General features: G+C 37.6%; 2 protein-coding genes across 2 annotated transcripts in view; one reads left to right on the top strand and one right to left on the bottom strand.

Moving 5' to 3' along the window:
* Positions 1–20,063, top strand: LOC137045430 (L-threonine ammonia-lyase). The gene is made up of 11 exons (XM_067422043.1): positions 1–170; positions 5,720–6,074; positions 8,341–8,457; positions 8,930–9,171; positions 11,601–11,766; positions 13,632–13,731; positions 13,833–13,908; positions 15,023–15,148; positions 18,201–18,368; positions 19,114–19,171; positions 19,429–20,063. Exons 1-11 carry the CDS (start codon positions 61–63, stop codon positions 19,525–19,527), a joined length of 1,617 nt encoding a protein of 538 aa, XP_067278144.1. The 5' UTR covers positions 1–60; the 3' UTR covers positions 19,528–20,063.
* Positions 20,064–22,970: 2,907 nt separating this feature from the next.
* Positions 22,971–25,836, bottom strand: part of tmem254 (transmembrane protein 254) — a 6,805-nt gene continuing 3,939 nt past the window's right edge. The window contains exons 3-4 of the mRNA XM_067421473.1: positions 24,199–24,258; positions 22,971–23,414 (exon numbers count right to left, since the gene is read on the bottom strand). Coding sequence (XP_067277574.1) covers positions 23,291–23,414; positions 24,199–24,258 — 184 coding nt within the window. The 3' untranslated portion in view covers positions 22,971–23,290. The remainder of the gene's footprint in view (positions 23,415–24,198; positions 24,259–25,836) is intronic.

The following is a 25,836-nucleotide window of genomic DNA, read 5'->3' as shown; positions in this document are numbered from 1 at the left end:
TGTTGGATAGATACACACACATCAGAGAGCATCTGCGCAGCTCGGCGTTTCAACCTGAGGATGAATTTTGCAGCGCAGTTTTTTGCAAACTTTGTGAATGACGGCTTGCAGCCACAAGAGACACGGAGAGGCTTAAATGACAGCGAGGAATATGATCCGTTCTGGCAGAGGTGGGACAGCGTAGCGTGTAAATCTGAATCCCTTAGAGTGTCTCCGACACCTACACTCTAAAACATGGGTTATTTGAACCCAATGTTGGGTTAAATATGGACTAACCCAGCAACTGGGTTGTTTTAACCCTGTGGTCGGGTTAAATATTTGCTTAAGACAACCCAATCGCTGGGTTAAAACAACCCAACTGCTGGGTTTGTCTATATTTGACCCAACTTCGGGTTGATTTTTTAAAACAACTCAAGTTGGGTTGAAAATTGACAAACCCAGGAATTGGGTTGTTTGAACCCACAGTTAATGGACCCATTCAAACAACCCAATTTCTGGGTTTGTCCATTTTGAACTCAACTTGAGTTGTTTTTAACCCAGCATTCTTTAGAGTGTAATAATTCCCTCTTGAGTCTAAGAGATGTGATAGTTTTGGGACGGGTGTGGATGAATTTAGATACCATGTACACTCTAAAAAATTCTGGGTAAAAAACAACCCAATGTTGAGTCAAAATATTCTAACCCAGCAATTGGGTTGTTTTAACCCATTAATTGGGTTGTCTTAAGCAAATATTTAACCCAACCGCAGGATTAATCCAACTCAATCGCTGGGTTAAAACAACCCAATTGCTGGGTTAATTTGACCCAACATTGGGTTAAAAAAAACATTTTTTAAAGTGTAGCGTCTCCTTCCCATCGCGGTTAAAACATCCAAACAGAGACACCAGAACAAACTCTCAGAGGCTGGAGATGATCCTAAACCCGCTTCCAAATCTCCCAGTCCTTCTCCTGTAGAACCAGCAAAGCTTTCCTCGTCCGTAAGCCATCCCTCCATTCCCAAATCTCTGCGAAAAAACGTCACTTTCCAGTCGCTCTTCCAGGCATTAGTGTACATCCTCCTCACACTCTAAAAAATGCTGAGTAAAACAATCCAAGTTGGGTTGAAAATGGACAAACCCAGGATTTGGGTTGTTTGAATGGGTCCATTTACTAGGGTTCAAACAATCCAATTTCTGGGTTTGTCCATTTCCAACCCAACTTGGGTTGTTTTTAACCCAGCATTTTTTAGAGTGCAGACTCTTCCTCTCTTTCATCCTCCTCTTCCTGCCACGGTAAACAGCTGAGAACATCCAGAGTTATTAGAGCATGACATTAACCCTGTAAAGCCTGACATATGAAATATTGTTTGAATTGAAAAATGTATTTTTGTCCGATATAGTGAGAACATGGAGGAAAAGCTGCTCAGTTTTATTCAGAGGCAGATACTTACATAAAATATCAATGTCAATATCTGCCAATAATATGTCTTACTAATATGATATTTAAATGCTGGGTTTTATTATGATCATATAACGCAATGATGATTGAGAGATGAAATAATAAACCTTCCTCAAAAGCCTGATGATCATATTTGATTCTCATGATTCTTCTAATAAATGATGTCTGGATAATTAAGTAAACCTCAGTTAGAGCATGACATTAACCCTGTAAAGCCTGACATATGAAATAATATCGAATTGTTTGAATTGAAACAGTTTATTAAACCAAAAATTCTTAAATGCGCTTTCATGCCTCATGATATCGTGAGAATATGGAGGAAAAACTGCTCAGTTTTATTCATAGGCAAGCAGATGCTGATATTAATATAATTCTGATGCTTGTTACAGTGCATAAAATGTATATAAATATCAATATCTGCCAATAATATGTCCTACTAATATGATATTTAAATGCTTAGTTTTATAATCTGTAGTTTCAAAACATATAATACAATACAATAATGATTGAGAGATGAACTAATAAACCTTCCTCAAAGGCTTGATTATCATATTTGACAATTCTTCTCAAAAGTTATTCTTACTTTTAGTTGATAATATCAGTGCAGATTTGACAGCAGAAAGTTTGTGTGCAAATATCATTTATATGTCTTATAAATGTGCGTATTATGCATGCCTGTAGGCTTTAGGGTTAATCAGAGAGAGGCTGTATTAGACACTGTGACGTAAGAATGAGGTGAAAGGTCAAACCTGCAGAACACAGCAGATATTAATAGCCTTCAGCACTGGACACACAACCAGATAATGAATAAATAATGACCACTAATACCAAATTTACACTGCACAAGTGGAACAGAAGAACTCCTGTCATATGTCTTCTTTATATAGGCCGTTTAATGGCAAAACATTATGAGTACCTTCCTAATATTGTTGGTCCCCCTGACCCGTCTCTGATGGACTCCACTAGAAGGTGTGCTGTGGTATCTGGCACCAAGATGTTAGCTGCAGATCCTTTTAGTCCTGTAAGTTCGGACTTCGGGCTTGTTTGTTCAGCTCATCTCACAGATGCTCGATTGGATTGAGATCTGGGGAATCTGGAGGCCGAGTCGACGCCTCAAACTGGTCGTTGTGCTCCTCAAACCATTCCTGAAGCATTTGTGCTTTGTGTCAGGAGCATTATCCTGCTGGAAGAGCCACAGCCACCAGAAACCTAAGTTGACCTAAGCCCCATACGCCTCAAACTGAGCTGCTCTGTGTATTCTGACAGCTTTCTATCAGAACCAGCATTAACTTCTGGAGCAGTTTGAGCTCCAGTAGCTGGTCTGTTTGATCGGACCCCACGGGCCAGCCTTCGCTCCCCACGGTCATCAATGAGCCTTGGCCATGACCCTGTGGCCGGTTCTCCACTGGTCCTTCCTTGGAGCACTTTTGATAGATACTGACCACTGCAGACCGGGAACAGCCCACAAGAGCTGCAGTTTTGGAGATGCTCTGACCCAGTCGTCTAGCCGTCACAATCTGGCCAAACTCGCTCAAATCCTTACGCTTGCCCATTTCTCCTGCTTCACACACATCAACTCTGAGGACGAAATGTTCACTTGCTGCCTAATATATCCCATTAGGATATATCTCTCCGCTCCCCCTCACATCTGCCTTTACTCATTTGCACTATATCATCCGTTGCTACACTGCTCATCTTAATATAACTTATTGTACACATTGATTCTATGATCATAGTACATATTCACCTGTAAATTCTGTTTACAGTAATAGTTATCTGTATATTATATTTATATAGTACATATTAACCTGTATAATCTGTTTATAGCAATAACCATCTCTATTTATATCAGTACATAACCATTCAACCACTGTAAATACTGCAATTTCTACTATTGCACTTCTGGTTAGACCTAAACTGCATTTCGTTGCCTTGTACCTGTACTTGTTTAATGACAATAAAGTGAATCTAATCTAATCTTTTGCTGAAAAACAGGCAAAATGATCTGCCAATGGGGTGAGAAAAATAATCTGATTTCTGATTGAAATCATTTCTTGTTTCCGTCCCAATCAGAAATCAGATTATTTTTCTCACCCCATTGGCAGATCATTTTGCCTGTTTTAAGCAAAAACTCACTTTGGTATTATTCCGCAGAAAACAAGAAAAAAGCATCTGAATTTCCCATTAATATCAGCATCTGCAGCATATTTTTGCCTCTGAATAGAACTAGTAGTTTTTCTTCATATTATCACTATATCATACGCCATTAAAGCCAGGGCCCATTTTTTCAAAAGTAATCCACTAGGATTTTGGATAACAGATTGGATCAAATCTTGAAAATGTGTTTTGCAAAAGAAAAAACGGATTACATAATCGAATTAGATCACGTAATCCAATCTTGGTTTTGATCCGGATCAAACCTTTAGTTTGGGTTTTTCAGAACTTTTTTAAAGGATTTGTATCATTTTGATCCAAAAAATCTGGATTAAACTGATCCCATCAGAAGGGTGGATTCAGCGTGGATTTCAGGCCCAAAATGTAATGAAAACTTTAAAAATGTATCAAATAATACTATAAATGCAGTATCTTACAAGATATCCTCTTTATTCATGAGGCTTTCATTTGATTTGTTCATCCGTCAGGCTACAGTAGGAAGGCTTTAACGTATTCATCCTTTCACAGCAGAGTGGAAAGAGTTTGGCCTTGACCAAAAACAATACATTTTATTCTGTCACTAATTGATATATATATTCATCACAATCAAAAATATATTAGTTTTAGAATATTTATTAGGTATGCATGCAATGATTACAGTACATCTCTACATCTATACTCATTATAAATCTCCTCAGTGTCCAGTGTTTGTGTTGTAGGTCTCATTCGTTCTACATTGTGATTTCTTATCCTGTTTGAGCACTGGTTATCCAGATATGGTGATCCTGAAAGGTTCCTATCCGGATCAGATTGATCCAATCCGATGTCGCTTTAAAAAACTGGCTCCAAAAGTAAGCTGGATTACGTGATCACGGACCGCACAGAAAGGATTACTAAATCCGGATCAATTTTATCCGGATTAAACCGTTTGTAAAACCGGGCCCTGGTGTATCAAATACACTAAGAGACAAAATAATAATTACACAAAATTACCAAAGGGATAGTTCACCCAAAAATAAAAAATTAGATGTTGATCTGCTGACCCCCAGGGCATCAACATGTCGGTGTGTGTGTTTCTTCAGGAGAAGACAGATGAAGATTTTTAACTCAACCGCTGCTGTGTGTCGGTCATATAATGATGTGAATGGGGAACAATTCTATGAGAGCAAAACAAACATGCTTAGACAACACACACACACACACACACACACACACACACACACACACACACACACACACACACACACACTGCTCACACTGCTGCTCGACACATTGGTTTGTTAAGACAGTGGTTCCCAAACCTGTCCTGGGGACCCCTCACCACTGCACATTTTGTAAGTCTCCCTCATTAGACACACCTAATTCAAGTCTTGCAGTCTCTACTAATAAGCTAATAAGTTGAATCAGGTGTGTTAGATGAGGTAGTGCGCACTAAATGTGCACTGGTTGGGGTCCCCAGGACAAGTTTGGGAACCACTGTGCTAAGACACGAACCGATCGGTTTCTGAGAGAAACACAACAGTATTTATGTTATTTTTACCTCATATCCTGACGAGACTTATCAAGTTTTCCCATCGGCAGTAACTTCCGTTAGGTGAGGTCAAGTTGGTGCGATCATAGACATATACTATGTAGATCCCTCATTTGATCTATCTGCGCAGGCACTAATGAGTATTCTATATATGTATATCTATGATCGCACCAGCTTGACCTCACTAGACGGAAGTTACTGCCGATGGGAAAACTTGATGAGACTCGACGGGATATGAGGTAAAAATAACATAAATACTGTTGTGTTTCTCTCAGAAACCGATCGGTTCGTGTCTTCAGACATCAGTGTGTCGTCACGAGCAGCAGTGTGAGCAGTGTGTGTTGTCTAAGCATGTTTTATTTTGCTCTCATAGAATTGTTCCCCATTCACATCCTTATATGACCGACACACAGCAACGGTTGAGTTAAAAATCTTCATTAGTGTTCTCCTGAAGAAACACACACACCTATATGTTGATACCCTGGGGTCAGCAGATAAACATCATATTTTCCTTTTTGGGTGAACTATCCCTTAAGTACGAAGAGCATGTTCTGCAGTGTGTCTTGGTTTATGACCTCTTCATGTGTTCTCCAACAGTGCCGAGCAGCGGCGTGGCTCCTCCAGAACCGACTCTTCTTTCCACACCAGATCCTGCCCTAAAGATGCCCAGCTCGGGAATGGCCGACTGGGTCGCCGCTCAACACTCATCTGCCCAGAACGCCTGAAAGACTTTGGAGCCGAGGAATACCTCAATGGAGATGTGAAGGTCTTCGAGACCACCGTCTCAGAACCACCGCAGGTCCAGTTGATGACCACACCGAAGCCTTCCGTGAAGAAAGGCAGTGAGGGGAAGTCAGCGCCCAAAGCTGCTCCGGATCATCTGCGCTTCGAGGACATCAGCGCCGCCGCATTAAAACTACAGCAGTCCGCGATTCAGAAAACACCCTGCACGGTACGCCAAAACGCTACAGAACATGACAGGCCAACAATCAGTCTTCTTCCTCAGTCTGTGTCTAAATATCTAAACATTACATCAAAATGGAGAAGAGAAATGACTGAGGATATTACACGGTAAAAAAAAAAATGCTCTTCTTATTTCGTATTTTTTCTTGTTTCCAGTCCAAATATCTAAATATTCTTAAATCAAGATGCATTTACTAGATCAGTAAAATTACATTTTTTGTTTTTTCCTGGGGAAAAATATCAAAATGAAGAGAGTTTTTGCTTAAAACAGGCAAATTAAGAATTAATAGATATTTAGACTAGAAACAAGATAAAATTACTGAGTAAGAAGAGCATTTTTTGCAGTGTAAATCTTGATTAATGAACATTTTGAGCTTAAAACAAGAACAAAAATATTAGCCAATGGAGTCAGAAAAATAAACTTGTTTTCCTTTTGAATTATATATATATTTTTGACCCCATTAGCAGATGTTTTTAGTAAACAAGTCTTAATATCTTCAGTCATTTCTCTTTTCCAGTAAATATGTCTTGATTTAAAGGGATAGTTCAGCCATAAATGAGCCTGTGATGTTTATCTGCAGGGCGTCCGAGATGTAGGTGTGTTTGCTTCTTCAGGAGAACACAAATTTATTACCACAGTATTTGTGTTATTTTTACCTCATATCAGACGAATCTCATCTAGCAATCCCAGCGACATTACTTTCGCCCAAATAAAGTCATACCGGCAGGATCATTTACATATTCATCTACATCATCTACACTATTTACATAGATGCCTCATTAGTGTCTGTGTGAATCGGTCAAGTGAGGAATCTATGTAAATATATCTAGAATCGTGGTGGTATTTTGATTTCTTCGACTGAAGTAATGGCGTTGGGAACACTAGATGAGATTCGTCTGATATGAGGTAAAAATAACACAAATACTGTTGTGTTTCTGGCAGAAAGCGATCGTTTGGTGTCTTAAGACATCAGTGTGTCTCCGCGAGCCGCAGGGTTTAATATGGATTCGTATGTCTGTGTGTTTTTTACTCTCATAGAAATAAACCCCATTGACATGCATTATACGAGCAACGGCTGAGTTAAAAATCTTCGTTTGTTTTCCTGAAGAAACACACACACCTACATCTCTGACGCCCAGCAGATGAACATCACAGGCTCATTTATGGCTGAACTATCCCTTTAAGAATATTTAGATATTTGTGGAGGAAAAAAATGTTTGTTTGTTTTTGCAGTGTTCACTGCAAAAAACGCTTTTCTTACTCAGTATTTTTGTCTTGTTTCTAGTCCAAACATCTAAACATTCTTAAAACAAGAAGTATTTACTAGACAAGCAAAAGTAATTGTCTTGTTTTGGGGAAAAAATACCTAAAAAGTAAGTTTTATCTTAAAATAAGATAAATAATCTGCCAATGGGGTGAGAAAAATAATCTTGTTTTCTGTTTGAATTAAGATTTTTTTTCTCACCCCATTGGCAGATTATTTATCTTATTTTAAGCAAAAACTCTCTTCATTTTGAGTTATTTTCCCCAAAACAAGACAATTACTTTTACTTGTCTAGTACATACTTCTTTTTTAAAGAATGTTTAGATATTTAGACTAGAAACAAGACAAAAATACTGAGGAAGAAAAGCGTTTTTTGCAGTGTGATGAGACTCAAACATCTGCGTCTGATTAAACTCATCAACAGCAGAGACAGATATTGAGTTTTGCAGGAATTAAATCTCTGAACATGGAGGAAGTTGGAGTGGATCTGCTGTTTAATGCGCTGTGTGTATTTATGATTCCTCAGCCTCGGGCAGTTTGGTTTTATGGCCTCCTAAAAATGAGAAGCATTCGCTAGAATTACAAACAACACCACAATTGGTCAACACTGCAAAAATGCTCTTCTAACTCAGTATTTTTGTCTTGTTTCTCGTCTAAATATCTAACAATTCTTAAATCAAGATGCATTTACTAGATCAGTAAAACGACATGAGATATTTTTTCTTGTTTTGTTAAAATGAAGTGAGTTTTTGCTTAAAACAGGCAAAATGATCTGCCAATGGGGTGAGAAAAATAATCTTATTTCTATTATTTTTCTCACCCCATTGGCAGATCATTTAGCAAAAAACTCACTTAATTTGGATTTTATTTATTTATTTAAAAAAAATATCTTACGTTTGATGTTTTGATCTAGTAAATGCATCTTGATTTAAGAATATTTAGATATTTAAACTCTTCTCCAGCCCATAATCGTGTGTGTTCTGCCCTCAGTACTCTAGATTGTCCAAACAGTACGGAATGGAGATTTATCTGAAGAAAGAGCTTCTCCATTACACTGGATCTGTGAAGGAGAGAGGAGTGCTGTGCCTGCTGTCCTCACTCAAACAGGTCACCTTTAATATCAATGATAAAGATACACTGCAAAAATGCTCTTCTTACTCAGTATTTCTGTCTTGTTTCTAGTCCAAACATCTAAAAATTCTTAATACAAGAAGTATTTACTAGACAAGCAAAAGTAATTGTCTTGTTTTGGGGAAAATAACTCAAAATGAAGAGAGTTTTTGCTTAAAATAAGATAAATAATCTGCCTATGGGGTGAGAAAAATAATCTTATTTCTGTTCGGAAACAAGAAACAAGATTTCAATCAGAAATCAGATTATTCTCCTCACCCCATTGGCAGATCATTTTGCCTGTTTTAAGCAAAAACTCACTTCATTTAGATTTTATTTTCAACAAAACAAGAAAAAATCTTTTGTTGTTTTACTGATCTAGTAAATACTTTTTAGATATTTTGACTAGAAACGAGTAAGTAAGAAGAGCATATTTTGCGGTGTACTGTATGTTATGTTTGTTGTGCAGGATCAGCAGAGGAAGGGTGTGATCGTGGCCACCGACTGCAGCTTCTCTATGGCTGTGGCCTATCATGCCGTGGAGCTGAGGATCCCAGTGTTCGTCATTATGCCGGCCTACAGCTCTCCTCCGCGGCTGCGAATGTTCCGGGATTACGGGGCCATGGTCATCTCCTACGGCAGCACGGCTCCAGACTCCATCAACCACGCTCGCCATCTGGCCAAAGAGAACGGATACCTGTGTCTGGAGGAGTGAGTCCGGAACATAACCCTTCATTACACTGCAGAAAATGCTCTTCTTACTCAGTCATTTTGTCTTGTTTCCAGTCTAAATATCTAACAATTCTTAAATCAAGATGCATTTACTAGATCAGTGAAACGACAGAAGATATTTTTTCTTGTTTTGTTAAAAATAAAATCTAAATAAATTTTTGCTTAAAACAGGCAAAATGATCTGCCAATGGGGCGAGAAAAATAATCTTGTTTCTGATTGAAATAACTTTGTTTTTCTCACCCCATTGGCAGAGCATTTTGCCTGTTTTAAGCAAAAATTTATTTTGATTTTATTTGATTTTACTTATCTTAATACTAAAGACCCACAGGTCATAGTACATGCATGTATCACCTCAAGACTGGACTATTGCAACTCTCTGTATGTTGGGATAAGTAAAGAATCTCGTCTAAAATTAGTGCAGAATGCGGCAGATCAAAAACTAGAGAACACATAACTCCAGTATTATCCACTCTTCACTGGCTTCCAGTATAGAATTGATTGTACAATTAAAGCTTTTAACAACATCATTACCCCGTACCCCAGTCAGGTCTTTGAGATCAGGAGATAGACTTTTACTGGCAGTTCCCGCTCCTCAAATAAATCTAGGGGCGATAGAGCTTTCATGGCCATCGCCCCTAAACTGTGGAACAGTCTACCATTGCAGATTCGGCAGGCTTCAACTTTAGGTTTCAAGTCTCCGTTAAAAACGTATATTTTTAATTTAGTGTTTGTTGAGGATAGCCCATGTTTAGAGCTAGAATATAATAAATGTATTAAGAAACTATTTCATTTTATCTTTATTTGTCTTGTCTTATGTATTCTATTTTATTCTTTATTTGTTTCAAATTCCTTTGTATTAATTGGTTTGATATACAAAAGGATTATTAGGAGCACACACTAATGCTGTGTTTGACCCTTTCTCCTTCAGAACTGCCTTAATTCTCCGTGGCGTTGATCATCAAGCTGCTGAAAGCATTCTTTAGAAATGTCGGCCCATATTGATAGGAGAGCATCTTGCAGTTGATGGAGATTTGTGGGATGCACATCCAGGGCACGAAGCTCCCGTTCCACCACATCCCAAAGATGCTCTGTTGGGTTGAGATCTGGGGACTGTGGCGGCCATTTTAGTACAGTCAACTCATTGGCATGTTCAAGAAACCAATCTGAAATGATTGGAGCTTTGTGACATGGTGCATTATCCTGCTGGAAGTAGCCATCAGAGGATGGGCACATGGTGGTCATAAAGGGATGGACATGGTCAGAAACAATGCTCAGGTAGGCCGTGGCATTTAAACGATGCCCAATTGGCACTAAGGGGCCTAAAGTGTGCCAAGAAAACATCCCCCACACCATTACACCACCACCACCAGCCTGCACAGTGGGAACAAGGCATGATGGATCCATGTTCTCATTCTGTTTACGACAAATTCTGACTCTGCCATCTGAATGTCTCAACAGAAATCGAGACTCATCAGACCAGGCAACATTTTTCCAGTCTTCAACTGTCCAATTTTGGTGAGCTTGTGCCAATTGTCGCCTCTTTTTCCTATTTGTAGTGGAGATGAGTGGTCCCCGGTGGGGTCTTCTGCTGTTGTAGCCCATCCGCCTCAAGGTTGTGTGTGTTGTGGCTTCACAAATGCTTTGCTGCATACCTCGGTTGTAACGAGTGGTTATTTCAGTCAAAGTTGCTCTTCTATCAGCTTGAATCAGTCGGCCCATTCTCCTCTGACCTCGAGCATCAACAAGGCATTTTCTCCCACAGGACTGCTGCAGACTGGATGCTCTTCCCTTTTCACACCATTCTTTGTAAACCCTAGAAATGGTTGTGTGTGTAAATCCCAGTAACTGAGCAGATTGTGAAATACTCAGACCGGCCCGTCTGGCACCAACAACCATGCCACGTTCAAAACGGCTTAAATCACCTTTCTTTCCCATTCTGACATTCAGTTTGGAGTTCAGGAGATTGTCTTGACCAGGACCACACCCCTAAATGCACTGAAGAACTGCCATGTGATTGGCTGATTAGATGATTTCATTAATGAGAAATTGAACAGCTGTTCCTAATAATCCTTTAGGCGAGTATATATTGGTTATGTCTGTGTGCTATATAAATGAATAAAGTTGAAGAAGTTGAAGTTATTATCAACAAAACAAGGAAAAATATCTCGTCGTTTTACTTGTACAGTAAATGCATCTTGATTTAAGAATTGTTAGATATTTAGACTGGAAACAAGACAAAATGACTGAGTAAGAAAAGCATTTTTTGCAGTGCAAGCCAAAGGCAACAGTGGCTGCACTCAATTACTGCTCTATTATTATAGCAAGTGTCAGATAACGAGCAGACGTTTGCCTTTGTTTGGCGTGTGTGAGCGGACAGGTGTGATGATCTCTCTCTCTCTGTCCTCAGGGATGATAGCGCGGTGTATCTGGCAGGCCTGGGCACTGTGGGTCTGGAGATCTATGAGCAGGTGCCTAAGATGGACGCCGTTATCGTGCCCGCGGGCGGCCACTGTGGCCTTCTGGCAGGAATCGCCGCCGCCATCAAACACCTGAACCCTCGCATCGCTGTCATAGTGAGTCAAATCACAGCCAATTTCAGCTCCAGTTTCACGCTGCACTGGGTTAAAGCTGGATTAACTCATGCATATGCGTCAAAAATATCCTCCTGATCTGTGAACGCTTCACACAATCACTGTGGTTTTAGTTTACTTCTCATTTTGTGCTTTTACCATTTCATTAGTTTTTGACAGTTTTGGCTGATACCGATAAGAGTACACTGCACAAAATGCTCATCTTCTTTAGTATTTTTTTCTTGTTTCCAGTCCAAATATTAAAATCTTCTTAAATCAAGATGCATTTACTAGATCAGTAAAATGACAAATATCCAAATGAAGTGCTTAAAACAGGCAAAATGATCTGCCAATGGGGTGAGAAAAATATTCTTATTTCTGTTACAAGAAAAAGATTTCAATCAGAAACAAGATTATTTTTGCCTAAAACTCTCTTCATTTTGATTTGATTTTCAACAAAACAAGAAAAATACCTTATGTCGATTTACTGATGTAGTAAATGCATCTTGATTTAAGAATATTTTTAGACTGGAAACAAGACAAAAATACTGAGTAAGAAGAGCATTTTTTGCAATGCAGCTCCGGTTGATTGATACTTTATTGATCTTTTACAGGAAATTATATAATCTTCACGTTGGTTTCACGTATATAGGATTCACGCGGCACTGGGTTAAAGCTGGATTAACTCATGCATATGCGTCAAAAATATCCTCCTGATCTGTGAACGCTTCACACAATCACTGTGGTTTTAGTTTACTTTTCATTTTGTGCTTTTAAGCACAATAAATAAGAGTACACTGCAAAAATGCTCATCTTCTTTAGTATTTTTTTAATTGTTTCCAGTCCAAATATCCAAATATTCTTAAATCAAGAATGCATTTACTTTAATTTACTTACAAAATTTTTAATAAAGGTTGTCGATTCTCATAAAATGTTAATTGTATTAACTAAAAAAAAATATTTCAATGAAATCAAAATGTTAAGGCAACCAGATAACTTATTTTTTTAAATATTTTTTTTACAGTGCATGAACTAACCATGAGCAGTGCATTTGTTACTGTATTAGTTCATCTTTGCTAATGTGAGTTAATAAAAATCCAGCTTTGTTCATGTTAGTTCATGGTGCATTAACTCATGTTAACAATATTTTAATAATGTATTAGTACATTTTAAAATGAACGTTAACAAAGATAAATAAATGCTTTATAAGTGCAGTTCATTATTAGTTTATGTTAACTAAATGAACATTATTCTAAAGTGTATAATTCTTTATGTTTAAAAGCCGATAACTGATATATTGGCCGATAAATCTAAATCCAAAATTTTTATATAATTTTTAAAAGCCTGATTACAAAAACAAAAGACTCAACATTAAAAAGCCATGTCCCAAACACACAATTATAATGTTCTCATTATAATTTGATGTAACCAATATTAAAATGTTAATGTATTCATTATTTATCGGCTTTACTATATTGTCCAAATTTTCTTATTGGACTGATAACCTTAAAAATGAACATATATCGGCTCATACTGATATGGCAGCCGATATATTGTGCATACCTAGTTTTAGCTTTTAAAGTGCATGATTATGAGCATTAAAGGGAAGTTGTGCTGGTCTTTTCTCCTCTATTGTGCCGTATATCGAATGAAATGCAAACAAGAACAAATGTGGGCGGGGCTTGATTGTGTCCGTGGTGAATTGATTGGATGGCTGTGGTTTGCTATTGGCTGATCTCATGTGAGTGACAGGTGGCCCCGCCCTCATCATCAGAGCAGAGATTAAGTTATTCTGACTCAAGATTATTAACACAATAATGATGAATAATTTATAATAAACACTGCAATATTCCTTGTGTTTCTAACAGGGTGTCGAACCAGAGGAGTTTCCTCTTCTCCTGCAGTCGCTCAAATCGGATTCGCCCATTAAAGATCTTTACTGCAACCCCAACAAGAAGCTTTACAGAGGTAAAGTCCATCTCATGCAAACGTTTCTGATCCGGTTCCGATCCGGTTCTGATCCGGTTCCGATCCGGTTCTGATCACTCTGTCTTTTGCTGATCACACAGATTTGGTGGATCACTCTCTGGGAACACACACCTTTCAGCTGGCCAAGAAACTGGTGGACAAAGTTATTTCTGTCAGGTATCTTGAAGTTGTGTTGATAATGGACCGTCAGGTTGTGAGGAGTGGAGTTTGACGTATGGAGTTTCAGTAAATTCACTGCAAAAAATGCTTTTCTTACTCAGTATTTCTGTCTTGTTTCTAGTCCAAACATCTAAAAATTCTTAAAACAAGAAGTATTTACTAGACAAGCAAAAGTAATTGTCTTGTTTTGGGGAAAAATAACTCAAAATGAAGAGAGTTTTTGCTTAAAATAAGATAAATAATCTGCCAATGGGGTGAGAAAAATAATCTTGTTTTCTGTTTGAATTAAGATTATTTTTCTCACCCCATTGGCAGATTATTTATCTTAAGCAAAAAAACTTTTTTCCCAAAACAAGAAAATTGCTTTTGCTTGTCTAGTAAATACTTCTTGTTTTAAGAATGTTTGGACCCGAAACAAGACAAAAATCCTAAGTAAGAAAAGCATTTTTTGCAGTATAACATGCACACAAACCAACTCTCAATCACCTCTACTTCTATCCATTTATCCAAGCTTAACCAAAGTTAATACTGCCCCCTACCAGGGAGGATTACTACTACAACTGCACTTAACTCATACACTGCAAAAATACTCTTCTTACTTAGTCATTTTGTATTGTTTCCAGTCTAAATATCTAAATATTTGTAAATCAAGATGCATTTACTAGATCAGTAAAAATGCATAAGATATTTTTTCTTGTTTTATTGAAAATTAAATAAAAAATGAAGTGATTTTTTGCTGAAAAACAGGCAAAATGATCTGCCAATGGGGTGAGAAAAATAATCTGATTTCTGATTGAAATCTTGTTACTTGTTTCCGTCCCGAACAGAAATAAGATTATTTTTCTCACCCCATTGGCAGATCAAGCAAAAACTCACTTCATTTTGATATTTTTCCCCTAGAAAACAAGAAAACATATGTTATGTCATTTTACTTGTCTAGTAATCGATCTTGATTTAAGAATATTTAGAAATTTGGACTGGAAACAAAACAAAACAAATACTGAATAAGAAGAGCATTTTTTACAGTGTAGCTGGCTGAAGACTGTTCCAATGTGCTTCGGGGTTCATGTCTATCCATATCAATAACCTGAGCATGTCTTCTTTCTCAAAGGGAGGCGGATGCTCTGGTGGCCATGTTGAGGTTTCAGGAGTTCGAGCGTTCGACCGTAGACACAGAAGGAGCCATGGGTTTGGCCGCTATCTTAACTGGACAACTGCCAGAACTTAAAGGCAAAAGGTGTTTAAAGCCCCTCACTCAATTTATCAGCATCCTAACGGGCTCGGGGTCCACATGGACACTCTCTGTGATAAGCCAGTTAGCTGAGGATTTCATCACATTCAGTCCGTAAAGACGAGCTGGTTTACTGAACTCATTTAAGCGCTCTACTAAAGTGAATCTTTTTCAGAAAACAAACTCTAAACTGTGAATGCATAAGCTGATATTAATGCACCCAGCTGCACACAACTGCAAAAAATGCTCAACTTACTTTTTGTCTTTTAAGTATCTAAAAATTCTTAAATCAAAATGCATTTACTTAGATAAGTAAAATGACATAAGATATTTTTTTTTAAATATAAGAGTTTTTACTTCAAACAAACAAAATGATCTGCCAATGGGGTGAGAAAAATAATCTCGTTTCTGATTGAAATCTTGTTTCTTGTTTCCGAACAGAAATACGATTATTTTTCTCACCCCATTGGGAGATAATTTTGCTTGTTTTAAGCAAACACTCACTTCATTTTGACATTTATACTAGAAAAAAAATCTTATGTCATTTAACTTATGTAGTAAATGCATCTCGATTTAAGAATTTTTAGATATTTGGACTGGAAACAAGAAAAAAAAGAGCATTTTTTGCAGTGTATATTACTAGAATACACTGTTAATTTGAATTATTATTGATAAATTAGAAGGTAACACTTACAACAAGATCTCGTTTGTTAACATAATGTAATCCATAAGCTAACTAACAATGAGTAATGTATTTTAGCAGCATTTATTTATCTTGTAAAAATGCAATTATACATTGTTTGTTCATGTTAGTTGACAGTGCAATGCCTTACTGCTTTAATATAAGGGAAACAACAGAAATACAAGAGTCTTACACATTTAAGAGAAGCTGGAAAAAATATTATCCTGTTTTCCAGGACAAATATCTAAAGTTTCATGAATCAAGATACATTTACTGGATGCATTTATCCAAGGGGCCAAAAACATAAAGTTTTCTCCCTTTTAATTAATAAAATTTTTCTGACTCCATTGGCAAATATTTGTTCTGGTTTTAAGCATAAACTCACTTCATTTTGATAAATGTATCTTAATATCTTCAGTCATTGTGTTTCTTAATTTAAGAATGTTTATATATTTGTGCTGGAAAACAGGACAGAAACACTGAGGAAGAAGATGATGGTCTGTATAAAGCTGTACAAAATTATACCCTGATAAAGCTTAAATTGGAATTATAGCTGCAAGCAGTGATAACGGGGTTCAAGAACTTTAAGCATATGCGTAAAAAGATATGGCGCTTTATTTAGCAAGCATGTGAACACTTAGATCATAGATGGGAAAAGTCCATTTACAGCCAATATGGGCAATTTATAAATTGAATACATTTATTTTTAAGCTTTTTAACAGTTATCGAGGTGGAGCCAAAAACCTAGGACTATTTCACAAAAGTAGGTTTTTGAAAAAAATCTCCAATATTTAACAAATGGTTCGATTGACACCAGCGGTCCTAGAGGCAAAGTTGCCCAGAATGAGGAGTTCTACCATATGGTAGGACATGTGTAAAAAATTGCGTGATATTCAATCTTTTTAAGCATGTGAAAAACGTGGAGGCGACCCCCAAAGGCCTATTTCTTTTGAATTTCTCACAGGTTTTCCAGGGCCACGAGTCAAACAGGCTTAGTAAGTTTTGTTCCGATCAGCCTTCGTTAACCTTGTCTGATGGCCGTTCAAACTTCATTGGCTCACGGTGGCCGTGTTTTTCAACATGTGTAGATGTGCTTATAGACAATCGCGCCACTTTGGACAAAGACACCACATGCCGTTTTACAAGTCAATTGGACTGACTGTATCATAGCTATAGCTCTTTTCATGTTTATAGCACCAGCAAGTGGCCAGTCACCGCATCCTTTTTCACATGATCACAGACCGAACCCGTACAGAGATGTACCAAGTTTGTTGAAATTATCTTATTCTATTCAAGAAGGATAGTCGTTTTAGTAAAAGTGGCCACGCCAACATCAAATGTGAGTCCCGTCACAAATCGTGAATCGAAAGTACAACTTTTTTGATAATTATTGACAATCAGGATCCAAAGCCCCGTCAGGCCAATTGGGACGAGATTTGGTGTCGGTGTAGGCGAGGAGGGTTCTACCATCCCTCAAAGTCTCGAGTCTCTAGGACTGACGGTCTGGTCTGCCCGAACACTTTTAGGGGCGAATGTTGATCCTTGGAAATTCCAATAGTTTCAGTGCTATGTGTCTTTAAACCCCTAAATAGTTTTAAACATTACAAATGTGAGTCCAGTCACATCGTAAATCAAAATGTAGACTTTTTTGATAATTATTGTCAATCAGACTCCAGAGAATCTTTCTGCACTGGTTTGGTTCCAATTGGGCGAAAAACCTAGGACTAGTTCTCAAAAGTAGGTTTGCACCCAAAAAAAATCGCCTTGAGTCTTAAGTCTGCGACGAACGTTTCGGAGTCATGAGCAGACTGTCACGGAGTCAATTTATTTATTTACTTTTTTATTTTATTTTGAATCAAAATGCATTTACTAGATCAGTAAAACAACATAAGAAATGTTGTCTTGTTTTGTTGAAAATAAACTCTAAATGAAGAGAGTTTTTGCTTAAAATAAGATAAATAATCTGCCAATGGGGTGAGAAAAATAATCTTAATTCAAACAGAAAACAAGATTATTTTTCTCACCCCATTGGCAGATTATTTATCTTATTTTAAGCAAAAACTCTCTTCATTTAGAGTTTATTTTCAGCAAAACAAGACAATTACTTTTGCTTGTCTAGTACATACTTCTTTTTTAAAGAATATTTAGATATTTAGACTAGAAACAAGACAGAAATACTGAGGAAGAAGAGCATTTTTTGCAGTGCAACAATTCCAATAGTTTCAGTACTACGCATTTGAACAGTTTTAAACATTAGATTGTGGCGTGTGTGTGTGTGTGTGTGTGTGTGTGTGTGTGTGTGTGTGTGTGTGTGTGTGTGTGTGTGTGTGTGTGTGTGTGTGTGTGTGTGTGTGTGTCTGTGTGTTCGTTCTCTAGGGTGGCGGTGGTGGTGAGCAGTGCAAACATGGAACTGGACCTGGTTCTGCAGTGTGTGGAGCGAGCTCTGGTTCTGGATGATAGAGTCGGTCGCTTTACGGTCCAGCTGGGCGATTGGCCTGGAGAAATGGCCAAACTACTGGACCTGCTGGCCAGAGAAGACGTCAGGTGAGGACACACACATACAAACACAGCAGCTTTATTTATTTATTGATTTAGTTTATTTGTCACGGACAATGTACAAAAGTTTTTTTACCAGAATTAGCTAATGCTAGTTTCCATCTGCAGTCCCCGGGCAGGTGCACACAATATTAAAACATTACAAATACATTTCAGTAGCACTAACTAATACATGCAATATTAGGAAAACATTCATCAAAAAAAACATCACAACATAAAATATATACTACATAGTCAAAAACATTTTACACTTAAGATAACATTTAAATGTGCTGATGCTGACCCATCCATTATCTGTCTGTTCACACTCCTCACTGCAGAAAATGCTCTTCTTCCTCAGTCCGTCTGTCTCGTTTCCAGTCTAAATATCTAAAAATTCTTAAATCAAGATGCATTTACTAGATCAGTAAAACGACAGAAGATATTCTGATTGAAATCTTGTTTCTTGTTTCCGTCCCAATCAGAAATCAGATTATTTTTCTCACCCCATTGGCAGATCATTTTGCCTGTTTTAAGCAAAAACTCTCTTCATTTAGATATTTTTCCCCAGAAAACAAGAAAACTTATCTAGTAAATGCATCTTGATTTGACTGAGTCAGAAGAGCATTTTTTGCAGCTGTGGATGTTCAGTGATCTCGTGTTTCTACAGACACGCCTGAACCTCTGATTAACTGAGGACATGAAGGAAACTGCACTAACACACACTAACACACACTCGGTTTCTCTGTCTCAGGTTGCTGGACGTTTGCCACAGACGCTACAGTGATAAAGCAGAGCTCTTCAAAGCACAGGTCAGGCCCTGATATTATATATATATATATATTCATATTAAGCACCATGGTATTATCATCTTATACAGATGCACATATTAATAAGGACACTCAGGGTTTGTAGATTATCTGATAGGTGCATACTGTATGAGTGTGTATGAGTGTGTGTGTGTTAGAGTGTTTGTGTATGATTGTGTTTGATTGTGTATGAGTGTGTATGAGTTTGTATGAGTGTGTTTGAGTGTGTTTGAGATGTTCTGATGTGATTGTGCTCACAGGTCGAGTGTGTCGTTGAAATGAGGGATAAGAGTCAGAACTCACAGCTGAGGCGGACACTGTCAGACCGATATCCATCACTGCGCTGGCTGGAGCGGTGATCGACTCACACACACACGCGCACGCACGCACACTCACACACACTCTTACGCGCACGCACGCACACTCTCACGTGCAAACACACACTGAACACACTCACACACACACACATTCTCTCTCACACACTCTCACTCTCTCTCTCACACACACACACACACACGCACTCACACACTCACACACACTCTTATGTGCACACACACACTCACGTGCAAACACACACTCACACTCACACACACATTCTCTCTCACACACTCTCACTCTCTCACACACACACACACACACACGCACACACACTCACACACACTCTTATGTGCACACACACACTCACGTGCAAACACACACTCACACTCACACACACATTCTTTCTCACACAATCTCACTCTCTCTCTCTCTCACACGGACCCACACACATTCTTATGCGCACACACACACTCATGTGCAAACATACACTCACACTCACACACACATTCTCTCACACACTCTCTCTCTCTCTCTCTCTCTCTCTCTCACACACACACAGACACACACACACTCACACGCACTCACACACTCTTATGCGCACACACACACTCACGTGCAAACACACACTCACACTCACATTCTTTCTCACACACTCTCACTCTCTCTCTCTCTCACACACACACACACACACTCACACACACTCTTATGCGCACAAACACTCACGTGCAAACACACACTCACACTCACACACACACACATTCTTTCTCACACACTCTCTCTCTCTCTCTCTCTCTCTCTCTCTCTCTCACACACACACACACACACACACACACTCATTCACATCAGTCCTTCCACACTGAATGAATGAGTGGATTATTATGGGGTGTCCTGCAGATGGAAAGTGGGTTGAGCTGTACATAACTTTATTAATAAACCTCATGAATGTAGTTTTGATCAAATAAATGCAGCTTTGATGAGCAGAAGAGACTCAGAAACATTTTCAATCTTTTGGGTGGGTGTGAAATGCCACGCAGAACGTACACTGCAAAAAACGCTTTTCTTACTCAGTATTTTTGTCTTGTTTCTCGTCTAAATATCTAAACATTCCTACATTAAGAAACATTTACTAGACAAGCAAAAGTAATTGTCTTGTTTTGGGAAAAATAACTGAGAATGAAGAGAGTTTTTGCTTAAAATAAGATAAATAATCTGCCAATGGGGTGAGAAAAATAATCTTAATTCAAACAGAAAACAAGATTATTTCTCTCACCCCATTGGCAGATTATTTATCTTATTTTAAGCAAAAACTCTCTTCATTTAGAGTTATTTTCCCCAAAACAAGACAAAACATTTAGCTTATGTAGTAAATGCTTCTTAATGTAAGAATTTTTTAATATTTGGACTTAAAACCAGACAAAAATACTAAGTAAGAAAAGCATGTTTTGCAGTGTACAGCATTTATTCATCTTTGCTCATGTTTATTTCAACTTTTACAAAAACATTATTAAAATTAAAAATTGTATTCGTTAGCATTAGTTATTGCACTGTGAACGAACACGAACAGTTTATGTAGATATATTTATGTAGATGCCTCATTCGTGCCTGTGTGGCTCGTCGAATGAGGAATCTACATAAATAGCCGGTATAATGACCTTACTCAGAGCGATCATAGAAATATTTAATAAGCGATCGTTTGGTGTCTTAAGACATCAGTGTGTCGTCACGAGCCGCAGGGTTTAATATGAGTTCGTATGTCTGTGTGTGTTTTACTCTCATAGAAATACACCCCATAGACACGCATTATACGAGCAACGGCTGAGTTAAAAATCTTATGTTGTGTTCTCCTGAAGAAACAAACACACCTACATCTCTGACGCCCAGCAGATGAACATCACAGGCTCATTTATGGCTGAACTATCCCTTTAATAAATTAAATAATGTTGACAAATGAAACCTTATTGTAAAGTGTTACCAGAAAAGTTGACCTTATGGTCAATGAGAGTGCAAATTTGGACAGTAGGTGGCGCTAGAGAGATTCAGTAGAAACATCATAACATTTAAATATTTGTCCTCTTTTACCTGATCATCTGGCAGTGATGTTTACGCTGCAAAAAAAAAGGCTCTTCTTAGTAATTCTTTCTGGTTTCTAATCTAAATATCTAAAAATTCTTAAATCAAGATACATTTACTAGATAAGTAAAACATAAGATATTTTCCTTGTTTTCTTAAAAATAATTTAAAAGTGAGTTTTTGCTTAAAACAGGCAAAATGATCTGTCAATGGGGTGAGAAAAATAACCTGGTTTCTGATTGAAATCTTTTTTCCGCACAGAAATAGGATACATTTTCTCACCCCATTGGCAGATCATTCTGCTTAATTTTGCTTTAAACAAAAACTTAATTTAGATTTTTTTTCCCCAGAATGCAAGCAAATATATCTTGTCATTTTACTTATCTAGTAAATTAATCTTGATTAAAGAATGGTTAGATATTTGTACTGGAAACAAGAAAAAAATACTAAATAAAAAGAGCAAAACTGTTTTTTTGCAGTGTGTGTCGTGGTTGAGTTCCTGAGCAGATGTTTCCCAGTTTTACGAAGAGACTTTGTGTGGAATAACACATGACAAAAAGAAACGTTTCAAATCAGTTTATTTCCCATCTCTTTAACAAGAGCAGCCGTTAAAACACATCTGTAAACCATAAAAATGTAAAAACTCAAAGAGATTGAACACAGCAGCTCCTCCTCATATGAAGGCTTATGAATCTACGGCCCCAAAATATCCAACCTAAAGCAGAGCTGGAGAAACCCTCGCTGGAGGACGGAAAATCCATCACATGCTTTAAGTCCACTTATATTGAGATGATCCAGCATTATTCAAATGCTAAAAAGTTTAACCTGAATAATTAATATATTAATTTCTAATAATCCCCTCTCATAACTACAGCAGAGCATGCACTCTAAAAACTGAAACACTTTAAAATATCAGGTTTACTTGAGGTTTAACTTCATTACTGGAGTAAGAGTAACAGCACTAATGGTCAAATATTACTCCGTTACAAGTGAAAGTTGTAAAAAGAGATTTTTACTGGAGTAAAAGTACAGAAGTATTTGTTTTCAAAGTACTTAAGTATCAAATGTAAATTCATTTTTTATGTCAAAGCATTATTTTATTACTGTTGTACACTGCAAAAAATGCTTTTCTTAGTATTTTTGTCTTGTTCCTAGTCAAAATATCTAAAAATTCTTACATTAAGAAACATTTACTAGACAAGCAAAAGTAATTGTCTTGTTTTGGGAAAAAATAACTCAAAATGAAGAGAGTTTTTGCTTAAAATAAGATAAATAATCTGCCAATGGGGTGAGAAAAATAATCTTGTTTTCTGTTTGAATTAAGATTATTTTTCTCACCCCATTGGCAGATTATTTATCTTATTTTAAGCAAAAACTCTCTTCATTTTGAGTTATTTTTTCCCAAAACAAGACAATTACTTTTGCTTGTCTAGTAAATACTTCTTGTTCTAAGAATTTTTAGATTTGGACTAGAAACAAGACAAAAATACTGAGGAAGAAGAGCATTTTTTGCAGTGAAGGATGTATCTCGAGCTGTCTAGTATGGCAGCTCGAGCATCTTTGAGCCTAAGCCTTTTGCCAAATCAAAGATTATCCATAAATGTAATTCTCAAAGTGGTCCTGACTGAAGTGCATTGTAGAAGATGTAATGCTGATCATGTGAAAGGCCTGCGATGTGAGAGTACGACTGGAGTTTCCTCTGGGATTCGAGGATCCGGATGGGAAAGGTTTTCTTCACTGACGCTTGGACCGGCCTTCAGGTTTATATTTGATTAGAAGACCAAGAGACGCCAGACCAAACAAGAAGGTCTGAGCAAACCACAGCAGACGAGTGGACGTGTTGTCAATGCCTTTATCACTGCACACACACACACACACACACACACACACACACACACACACAATCTTAAAGATGCTGCATGTTTTCTGCCACAGGGTGGCAGTGCCGATCAACAGATGTGTGCATGTTCTTCATACTAACTCTGACTCTTTCACTGTGTGCATCATGTATGAGTTACTAAATGTTCCAATGATTCCAGTCAGAAGAATGAAAACTGACTTCTTATATTTTGATTAGAGCTATAAAAGTTTACACAACATTGCATTTAAAAAAAAGAGAGGCAGCTTTTTAACGGCATGAGAGAGGCTCTGTGTGTGTGTGTGCTTGTTTATATTACATTGTGGGGACCAAATATAATATAATATAAACCTGAGATCAGCAGCCAGCAGTCCCCACAATGTGTAAATGGGTTTATAAACATACTAAATTATGTTTTTTTGAAAATGTAAAAATGCAGAATGTTTCCTGTGATGGTTTAGGGCAGGGTGTGTGTGTGTGTGTGTGTGTGTGTGTGTGTGTGTGTGTGTGTGTGTGTGTGTGTGTGTGTGAGATGGGTAGGTTTAGGGGCAGTGTAAGGGGATAGAATATACAGTTTGTACAGTGTAAAATCCATTGCGCCTATGGAAAGTCCCCTCAATTCACAAAAACCTAACGTGTGTGTGTGTGTGTGTGTGTGTGTGTGTGTGTGCTTGTTTTTGTGACATATCAGGAGTGTGTGTGTGTGTGTGTGTGTGTGTGTGTGTGTGTGTGTGTGTGTGTGTGTGTGTGTGTGTGTGTGTGTGTGTGTGTGTGTGTGTATTACCTGCAGAGCTTCAGCGCATAAAGAGCCTCGAGCGCATGGACGACCCATGTTAGATACCAGCTGAAACACACACGATTTAACAAACACCATCAGATGACTGCATTGTGACATTCATTTCATGACTATTTTGTTCTATGTTGATATAGGCCAGATTATGGCAAGCATAGTAAAAAAAAGTTTTAACATTTAATCCTTAAAAGGAACTAGTATCTATTTTCAAGCTACTAGTACTTATTTTTTAAATACTAGTAAAATATACTAGAAGTTATTATTTAATATTAGTTTTAATTGAACTCTACAGTGGCTCTACAATAAGATAAGAAATGTTACTAGTTATAATTTAAAAAGATACTAGTATATATTGAACGAGTTCTAGTGTCTAATGAATGAGTACTAGTGTCTAATGAATGAGGACTAGTGTCTAATGAATGAGGACTAGTGTCTAATGAATGAATACTAGTGTCTAATGAACGAGTACTAGTGTCTAAGGAATGAGGACTAGTGTCTAATGAACGAGTACTAGTGTCTAAGGAATGAGGACTAGTGTCTAATGAACGAGTACTAGTGTCTAATGAATGAGTACTAGTGTCTAATGAATGAGTACTAGTGTCTAATGAATGAGGACTAGTGTCTAATGAATGAGTACTAGTGTCTAATGAATGAGTACTAGTGTCTAATGAATGAGTACTAGTGTCTAATGAATGAGGACTAGTGTCTAATGAATGAGTACTAGTGTCTAATAAATGAGGACTAGTGTCTAATGAATGAGGACTAGTGTCTAATGAATGAGTACTAGTGTCTAATGAATGAGTACTAGTGTCTAATGAATGAGTACTAGTGTCTAATGAATGAGGACTAGTGTCTAATGAATGAGGACTAGTGTCTAATGAATGAGGACTAGTGTCTAATGAATGAGTACTAGTGTCTAATGAACGAGTACTAGTGTCTAAGGAATGAGGACTAGTGTCTAATGAACGAGTACTAGTGTCTAATGAATGAGTACTAGTGTCTAATGAATGAGTACTAGTGTCTAATGAATGAGTACTAGTGTCTAATGAATGAGTACTAGTGTCTATTGAATGAGTACTAGTGTCTAACGAATGAGTACTAGTGTCTAACGAATGAGTACTAGTGTCTAACGAACGAGTACTAGTGTCTAACGAACGAGTACTAGTGTCTAATGAACGAGTACTAGTGTCTAATGAACGAGTACTAGTGTCTAATGAATGAGTACTAGTGTCTAATGAATGAGTACTAGTGTCTAATGAATGAGTACTAGTGTCTAATGAATGAGTACTAGTGTCTAATGAATGAGTACTAGTGTCTAAGGAACGAGGACTAGTGTCTAATGAACGAGTACTAGTGTCTAATGAATGAGTACTAGTGTCTAACGAACGAGTACTAGTGTCTAACGAACGAGTACTAGTGTCTAACGAACGAGTACTAGTGTCTAACGAACGAGTACTAGTGTCTAACGAACGAGTACTAGTGTCTAACGAACGAGTACTAGTGTCTAACGAACGAGTACTAGTGTCTAACGAACGAGTACTAGTGTCTAACGAACGAGTACTAGTGTCTAACGAACGAGTACTAGTGTCTAACGAATGAGTACTAGTGTCTAACGAATGAGTACTAGTG

This window comes from Pseudorasbora parva, chromosome 17 (genome assembly GCF_024679245.1).
Source record: "Pseudorasbora parva isolate DD20220531a chromosome 17, ASM2467924v1, whole genome shotgun sequence".
Taxonomy (NCBI): Eukaryota; Metazoa; Chordata; class Actinopteri; order Cypriniformes; family Gobionidae; genus Pseudorasbora; species Pseudorasbora parva.
Note: the sequence above shows the minus strand (reverse complement) of the source record. Positions and strands in the feature narration are given on the sequence as shown.

Bases quoted from the DNA above. Each gene is read 5' to 3' on its own strand.
- LOC137045430 (XM_067422043.1), top strand. From the start codon at position 61: ATGAATTTTGCAGCGCAGTTTTTTGCAAACTTTGTGAATGACGGCTTG. The intron at 171-5,719 runs GTGGGACAGCGT...GTTCTCCAACAG, and splicing joins TATGATCCGTTCTGGCAGAG to TGCCGAGCAGCGGCGTGGCT. The intron at 15,149-18,200 runs GTGTTTAAAGCC...TTCGTTCTCTAG, and splicing joins CCAGAACTTAAAGGCAAAAG to GGTGGCGGTGGTGGTGAGCA.